General features: G+C 46.2%; 2 protein-coding genes across 2 annotated transcripts; one reads left to right on the top strand and one right to left on the bottom strand.

Moving 5' to 3' along the window:
* Nucleotides 1-3,364: 3,364 nt before the first annotated feature.
* On the bottom strand, nucleotides 3,365-5,232 carry c20h18orf63 (chromosome 20 C18orf63 homolog). Its single transcript, XM_028433194.1, has 4 exons — nucleotides 5,132-5,232; nucleotides 4,636-4,764; nucleotides 4,299-4,377; nucleotides 3,365-3,502 (listed from the first exon to the last, which is right to left on the bottom strand). The coding sequence occupies exons 2-4, from the start codon at nucleotides 4,761-4,763 to the stop codon at nucleotides 3,434-3,436; spliced, it is 276 nt and encodes a 91-aa protein (XP_028288995.1). The 5' UTR covers nucleotide 4,764; nucleotides 5,132-5,232; the 3' UTR covers nucleotides 3,365-3,433.
* Nucleotides 5,233-6,394: 1,162 nt separating this feature from the next.
* LOC114453326 (cytochrome b5-like) lies at nucleotides 6,395-8,250 on the top strand. The gene is made up of 5 exons (XM_028433192.1): nucleotides 6,395-6,695; nucleotides 7,377-7,505; nucleotides 7,580-7,609; nucleotides 7,691-7,725; nucleotides 7,904-8,250. Exons 1-5 carry the CDS (start codon nucleotides 6,558-6,560, stop codon nucleotides 7,986-7,988), a joined length of 417 nt encoding a protein of 138 aa, XP_028288993.1. The 5' UTR covers nucleotides 6,395-6,557; the 3' UTR covers nucleotides 7,989-8,250.
* Nucleotides 8,251-8,792: the final 542 nt, after the last annotated feature.

Genomic DNA, 8,792 nt, shown 5'->3' with positions numbered 1-8,792 from the left:
TAAACGAGAGTGGCAATGATCAAGCCCTGTGGCGTTTACCTTCTGGTGGTACACAGTGGGTGAACAGACCAAATCAAGTCTTTACCTCAGCAGTAACTACATCAACACAAACACGACTTGTATTGAAATATTATCAGAGACTCAGTCAGTGTTTCAGAGCGTCCCCAACAGAGACCGTTCCCTGGACGATGAACATGAGCTGAAATATTTTAGCTTCACTGTGTGAGCGATGGTCGACTGTCTCCACCTGCTGCTCCCTGTGACAACTGAACCAGCTTTCTGCAGCCTCAGGCCTCAGTGTGAGAAATGAGTTTAATTGCAGCTGCTCCATTAGTGTGTTAGAGCAGAGATGTTTCATGATGTATCATTATAAACTTCAGAGTGTGCTGCTTAAGAAATGGAGCGTGGATTACCGCTGATTCAAAGTATCATAGACACCAGCTGTGAGGAGAGGAGCTGTCACAGGGATTTACTGGGAGATGAAATGAGAGAAATGTATGATGGTTATCTGCAGAAAGTGTTTCAGCCCCTGAACAAACACCTACGGGACGTTATCTTTATCTCTGTAAGCTTTCTCTGCTTATGATGGGATGGTGAGGCAGAGCTTTTCTTGTATTAAAGGTGACCGCTGGACAAAATAATCCACAAGAGAGAACCTTCTGTCCTCTGTGGTCATCAAACTGTCTGTGAGGAAGTCACAGGCTGGGAAATACTTCTATAATCACTGTCCCTCTGTCCTTCACACACACACACACACAAACACACACACACACACATTGCGTGTGTACCTGTACAGATGCAGCAGTGTTCAGGCTCACACTGTGGTAACAGGGTTTGCTGGTCAAGCGTGCAGGGAAGCCACACACACTGTGCAGCCTTCCCCTGATGTCAGACAGGAAGTAGCCCAGCACCCCCTGCAGGTCGACTCGAGGACAGCGCTGCACCGGCTGCAGGCGAATACAACTCAGAGGATAGCTGCTCGGAACGGAGGTCAAAGAACCTAACAGCATGATGTACTCACACCTACAAAGGTGTGTTAGCAGCAGGGAGCAGGTGTCGTCTTCGTCATCACACCGAGTTCAGCTTTAGGATACGTAAAGAGTTTTTCTCCAACAGGTCTGAAGTACACACTGCAGTACACCACCTCTTCCTCTGCCAGCTCCGGGAGTCTGTAACCATACTGGAACACACAGACACACAGACACACACAGACACACACACAGATGGGTTGAAGAGCTGCAGTAAGGTTCAAAACTGCTGCGAGTGTGTGTCTGTGTACCAGGTGGTTCCAGTGGCTCTGCAGGTCTCTGTATGTTCTAAATGGTCCCTCACTTGGCAGCTGACGGCTGATGGTGATGATCTGCCCTTTCTTCATGCTACACACACACACACAAAGTAAACCTAAAGCTTCAGCCGCTGCTTACACCAACATATCAGGTGTGAGTCTACAGAGCTGCAGCTCCACCTGCTGGTCAGTCATCATAACACAGCCTCCCTCTCGTGTATTAATCGCTCTTTTTTGTTTTTAAAGCATCACTGACATTTATCTATCCAGAATTAAACACAGTTCACACTTAAAATTCAGCATTATCTCTATATTAGCCCTGAACCTTAAAACTTGTCAGCTGGTGTGTTGTGTGCTTTTTTTTAAAACTCACCAGACTAGTCACACTTTGAACTTTACAATGGTCCTTGAATGCATCATATGTGATGTACACTTTGGTCAGAAATGTAACTTTTACTTTTTAAAAATCTTATTCTGTCAAGACATTCATCCGAGTTATACACTTTGAAACTGAGCCCCCTGGAGTCATCCTGAAGGCGTAGAACTAATGATGGGACTAAAGGGGGGGGGGGTGAAGCTACTCCTGAATATAATTATATTCTAATCATCATATTTCCTCTAAAATAAAGTGTTGTCACTAAAAGAAACATAAAGGTGGTGCGGTGGTTCACTCTGTCGCCGGGGGCCTTTCTATGTCGAGGGCTTGCTGGGTTCAATTGGTCGTGGGTGTGAATAGCTGCGACGGGCTGGTGATCTGCATGTACAGGAAAAAAACTCGTCACTCCTCAGTACTACCAGGAAAATGATTGACTCAGATGTGACAAACAGCCACTTCACAGAAATCTGATGAGTCTGCAGGCTCTACAGCTGACGTGCAGACTGGAGTGAAGCAAGAGGTGAAGATCTACAGCCCGTGGAACTCCTGTTGCGCCTGTTGTTGAAGTGTGATGTGTGTGTTGTTTCCATAGAGCCACAAGACTTCATGCTGCAGTGACCAATGAGCACACACTGACTGAACATGAGGCAGGAGGGGGAGACACACACACTGAGGTGAGAGGTTTTAAGAAGAGGAGCCTCTGACAGTGTCACTCTCAGCCATCCAGGCCATAGTCATTCAGAGGGCTCCGACCCTCTGAAGGCCTGTTTGTTGTGTGTTTGTGTCCAGCAGGTGGCGCTGTCCTACCTGGGAAGGACGTGACACCAGATGGCCCCGCCGGGGTGGATGACAAAGTCAGGTTCACTGCAAAACCTGTGCAGCACCAATCGAGGGAGGTCAAAGTCCTCCAGCTGAGACACACACAGACACACACACATTATCTTTCTACTGTGACATGCTTGGTTTCCATAAAACATGTTCAGCGTTCAAAAATTGATGCGTGCTTCTGCTCTCTCACTGTGGTCAGGGGCAGGCGCACAGTGCTGGCTTCAATGCTGAGGCACAGCCGGCCCTCTCTGGTGTTCAACTCCATGCCTAACACACACACACACAGTTTTACTTCTGTCTTTTACTTCTCTCTCTCCAAATGTGTCATCAGGTGCACTGTGTGCGCTGCATAAACTCAGACAGGGGAGGAACTCACTGACAGCATTCAGCCTTCCACTCTCAGTCAGGAAATCCCTTCCTAGGAACACATATCATTTACTGAGTCAGACTCAGGCAGCGGTGAAGGCTCAATCAAGTGTTGCAACACACATCAGTCACTCTGATCGCTACACACAACCTTGACTGTGATAACAAATGTTGTGCATCAGAGCAGCGATTACAGGTTGGACTTTGCTATGAAGATGACAGCAGCAGTCAGTCCAGCACTGAAGGTGTAGTCTGAGTTAAAGTCAGACACACATCTGTCGAGGTTTGTGTGTGCATACACAAACATCTGTGTCTGTAAAGATGTGTGCATGTCTTTACCAGAGATGAGGAAGAGTCCAGCTTTGTTCCAGATGGGACTCAGTCTGGTGATCAGAGAGTAGGACAGACAACACTGGAGGTCACCTGGAAACACACACCGAGCAGGGCCCAGCTACACACACACAAACACACAGACACACAAACACACAAGACACACCAGCTTTCATTGACTTCAAGTGCCCTGGGATCTGTAATAATGTGACTTATGAAGGACTACAGAGAGGACACAGACTGTCAGGCTAGTGGCCCACCTGCAGGGTGCGCCGCAGTCCAAACATCTGCAGGACTCCTGTCTGAAAAAAAGCAATCTGCAGGAAGAGATCAGATTAAACCATCACCTGCTAAATACTGTGAGCTTTATCAGCCAGAACAAAGTCTGAAAGAACAAATGATAAAAGAGCTTTATTATTAGGCCCCATCCACACTGGAGAAGGTCGCTCCAGCTAGAGTGGGATTGAATCCAGCTCGCCTTTAAGATGGATATGTTCAGACCTATTTTCAACTCTGGCTATCACACACATGCTCAATCCGGCTTCTTTGTTGTCCCCCAAACCGTTAGGTGGAACATAGTATAATAGAGTCTGTTTATGCCGCGGTAGGACGTTTGCGCATGTGTTTTTTCCCTGTGACCCTCGTTCTTTTGTTTTTTTTCATTCAAAACACAGTTTATTCCTTTGTAGCCCTATGGAAAATAAACTCGGGGTAAAGCTGTCGTAGTTTGATATATCCAGATTCATGATGTTCAGACTCAGAAAAAAACGGGGTGAACGGGGTCTAACGCTGCATTTCCCTCTCTGATATTTAAAAGACAACAAACACACAGAGCTGTTTCTGACATTGACCTCATCCATCTGTGTGTTCATCTGTCTGTGTGTGTTTGTGCAGAAGTCCCTGAAAGTGCAACCTTCAGAGGTCTGTGTGTTTTAGGGTTCGTGTGAAAATGAATGCAGTGGGTTAAAAAGGGTGTGTGTGTGTGTGTGTAGTCACACAAGCAATGTCTGGAATCCAGACCAAATATTTTGGCTGCGTGTCTCTGCTCGGTAAGTGTTGGCACGCAAACATGAATGTTTGTGTGTGTCTGTGTGTGTGTGGTGTGTGTCTTACAGCTATGACAACAGTGATATCACTGAAGGAGTCCAGAGCAGGACAGGCCAGAACATCGGAGTACAGCAGCACCAGCTCTCTGTGAGAGACACACACACACGGTCAGGGGCACAGTGATGCTGTCCTTCACACTGTGAAATGATGAACAAGTTCCTTTAGTCCTCTCTCTGAGGTGGACAGCTGCGCAGCCATCGCCCCTCTTATCAAACACATAATGCTGTAAATAACTTATACCGACACACATCACATCCAGAGACAGTTTAAACTGTGTGAAGAAGAATCCAAGCACCAGAACAACTTCATGTAGCGTATCGTTGAGTGTTAACCCCTCACTCACCTGCACGTCTTGATCTGTTTGCTCCTCACGTCCTCATCCTGCCCCCGCACAGTCAGGGTCACAGAGACCAGATTCTTCAGGTCAGGAAGGCCGAGAAAAAATATTGATGGTGGGATGCTTCCACTCATCCTACACACACACACACACACACACACACACACACACACAGGAGCAAGTCATCAGCAAGTTTTGATGGCATTCTAAAGGACATTGAGGGCTAAAAAGAACCTTAAACTACCTCCATCATGAAGCTAATTTCCAATTCCAAACTACAAAACTCATTATTTGATATTATGACAGGTGTCTAAATGTAAATACTGTCAATTAACTTCTTTACAAAAAAATTCATGATGCATCAAACATATTTACTGATTAAACATTTCTTATGTTTTAAGATTACTGTACTGAAATTTAAAAAAGGAAAATTGGTTCAAATAAAATAAAATATACATAAATAAATATAATAAAATATTAAATAAAATACAATTTTTCTTACCTTAATGACTAAAAGCTTTTCAGACAACAGAACAAAGTAACTTCTGGATTAAAGGAAAGTTCTCACAGCTTCAGCCTCAAAATGTCCTGTTAGCCTAAACAAGCTAGGAGAAGCTAACAGCGGCTAACGTTAGCTAATCTGTTTGGTTTGTGTCAGTGACGTAGCTCACATTAACCCTTAAACCAGGCCGCGGCGGGGGGTCACCTTCTGGACGGAGTCTTAGTTTGAAGACAATTATCTCAGAAAAGAGACATTTTCACCAAATAAACCGAAACTGGACAAACTCACATTTAGCCAAAGATGGGTGAACGGAGGTGAAGAGCTCTGACTCCTCCTGGTTGTTTGAGACTCGTGCAGGGAAAAACTCTGGTTTGTTTTAAATAAAACACAAATAAAATAAGTATCCGGTGAGTTAGAGTCATTTAAAGGACTTTTCTAACACTGTGTTTTAATCCTAGTCTGTTTGAACAGGTGAAGTTTATTAATTCGCCGTCTCAGTGGGAGTGACGGCTCCTCAGGCCTGATTAATAGACAATCTTTGATTTGTTGTGGACACGTTTTCCCGCCGCAGAGCCACGGAAGTGAAATAAAACACTTTCTGCGGTGTTGTGTGATAAGTTTCACATCAGCAGCTCACACATCCGGCAGGAACACACTCATTCCGTGCGATGCGTGAGATAACCCGCTCTGTTGCGTGACAACAAGCCAGTTTCCTTGAGAGTCGCTGAACTTTAGCCTCGTTTCCTCGCCCACAACCAGCTAATGAGTGACAGGGGAGCGGGCCAATCAGAGACTCCCATAGGTCGTAGGGTGGAAGTGAATGACCAATGGCATGGCTAGGTGAGCGGTGTGGGCGGGGTTAGTGTGGGCTGTTCCTCATCATCAAGTGACCGCTAACAAAGGCGTTCACACCGGAAGTCACTGTTTCAAAATTAAATCATGACGCGACAAATTCAGATCTAAAAACGCCGGGTTGTTGTTATTTACACCCACATACGTATATATAATAATTATTCATTTTAGTATTAACTCACAGTTGTCTAGAACGTACGTTCTGTAATTATTATTTAATTAAATCTGCTTTTACTTTAGTTAATATCTTTTTATTCAACTTTGGGTTTGGTTGATTTGCAGACTAATGAAGCACCATTAAATAAAAACACATTCCCTTCCGAGTTTTACAATAGTTGATTTGTCTTATTTTTATTAACCTCAAATACAGCAGAGCTTTATTTTGAAGGCGGTGCCGGAAGTGCAGTGGAGCTCGGCTGTCGCTGACCGCGCTGGAAGTTGTGCTCTGTGGGGAAATGTTGCCGTTTGTTCGGAGTCACGGTTCTTACTCATTTCCCGGGATTATATAACCGCCCACAGGCCGTGTCCCGCTCCTGTCCGCCGCCTGCGGCTCGTCACGTCCACACGGTCCGAGATGGGTGAGACGGAGGAGAGGAGCCCCGCAGGAGTGAAATACTACAGACTGGCAGAGGTCGAGGAGCAGAACTCCTTCAAGTCCACCTGGATCATCATCCACAACAAAGTCTACGATGTCACCAAGTTCCTGGAGGAGGTGAGGGGGCGCTGGGTGCTGGGAGGAAGCAGGAAGTGAAGCAGAGCCCCGGCTGAGTCTGGAGCTCTGTTCGCCCTGTGCTTGGTGTAAAACACTCAGAACCTCAGGGGGACCAGGCAGGCTCCGAGAGGGACCTCAGAGAGAGAGAGGGGGCCATCAGATTCCAACAACAACACCATGACCTCTGTGTTAAAGAAGCCACAGGTGGAAGCAGCTGGTTGTCAGCAAGTCAATTACTTAACATTAGGACAAATATAAAGACAGATTTATGTTAAATTCTACTGTTGGTTGATTTAAATGGAGCTCATTGAAGCAGACTGGTGTCCCCCTGAACTCTCTGACAGTTTCCATGACGACGGGGCCGGACTTGTCCTCAGCTCACTCAGTAGTACTCAGACTGAGGACAGTTTGGACCTTTGACTGTCAGAGCAGCGGGCTGACCATCAGGTCCAACGAACAGGAGCTCCTCATAGTTCTGTCAGAGACGCAAAGACACGGAGACATGTCTGAGAGAGAGGTCAGAGGAGGGCAGGTTAGAATGGTTCACTGCAGGTCAAGAGTGTGTGTGTGTGTGACAGGGCCAGTAGATCATTGACAGGACTCTGATGGAGGTGAAATGGGGACATTTTTATTTGTCTAATGTTACTCTGAGACATATGTGTGTGTGTGTGTGTCTGTCAGCACCCAGGAGGGGAGGAGGTGCTGAGGGAGCAGGCAGGAGGCGACGCCACCGAGAGCTTTGAGGACGTGGGACATTCCACCGACGCCAGAGAGATGGCGAGCAGCATGGTGATAGGAGAGCTGCACCCGGTCAGTGTGTGTGTCTGTGTGTGTGTGTGAGGTAATGCAGTGTAACATGACTGCCTGTCTGTGTGTATCTGCAGGACGACAGAGAGAAGATCGCCAAACCTGTGGTGAGTGTTTGGGCTGAGTTCAGGTGCATTATGGGAGATGTAGTCTGGTACAGCTAACAGAGTCTGCTGTTTGTTTGACAGGAAACACTGGTGACCACACTGAAGGAAGAGACCAGGTACACACACAGAGTTACACACAGATACACACACATACACATACAGGTACACACACAGAGTTACACACAGATACACACACACACACGGATACACACACACACATACAGGTACACACACAGATACACACACACACAGATAACAGCTCTCTCTCTCTCTCTCTCTCTCTCTCTCTGGCAGCTGGTGGTCAAACTGGTTGATTCCCGCTCTGGCAGCGACCATCGTCACACTGATGTATCGCATCTACACCACAGAGAGCGAGTGACATCATCACACAGCTGTGGCGTCATCACTACAGTCAATGATTGACAGCAGATCTGCTTCTTATGGAGCAGACTGTGGACCAGCAGTGCTTCTGTGGCTCAACCCTACATTACCCATAATTCATTTCATCCTGAGAACCAATCACGTGGCATTATGTTAATGAAGTCATTTTTTACAGAGCGTTTATGATCTGCAGATGTATAATTACTTTTTATATCTTGTAACTGAATGTAAATGAGTTTATAAATATGCAGCTAATGTGACTGAGCTCGTCCTTCATTACATGTTCACCTGTGTGTGTGTGTGTGTATCTGTGTGTGTGTGTATGTGTGTGGTTCTACATGGATCTTCAGTGTGTTTGTCAGCAGGCTGCAACCTGAACTGAGCTTCACAGAGATGTGAGTGATGTCAGAGGTCTCACTCTGCTGCTGCTTCATTCAGTAAAGATCCTTCAGTCCTCACGTTGTTCGGCTCATTCTGGTCTTTATGCTACAAAGGGAGCTCCACCTGATCATGTGACCAGGACAGCATCACAGACATCACAGCACTGATACACAAACTGTCCTGAAGGTCGACATTAAAAACAAACAAACACAACAGATCGTCCTCCAGATCCAAACAACATCAATGACAGCATCAAGGAGTCTGACAGGAAGAGCTTTTATTCTGAAATCTCACTGAGGGGGTTTCCTCTCAGAAATGATGTCAGAGGAAGAACTCTCAGCTCTGCAGCGCCACCCTGTGGACGTACAGACAAAGGACATCAATGACACATACACCTGTATAACTGATCATTGATTCTATT

Source organism: Parambassis ranga, chromosome 20 (genome assembly GCF_900634625.1).
Source record: "Parambassis ranga chromosome 20, fParRan2.1, whole genome shotgun sequence".
NCBI classification, from domain to species: Eukaryota; Metazoa; Chordata; class Actinopteri; family Ambassidae; genus Parambassis; species Parambassis ranga.
Note: the sequence above shows the minus strand (reverse complement) of the source record. Positions and strands in the feature narration are given on the sequence as shown.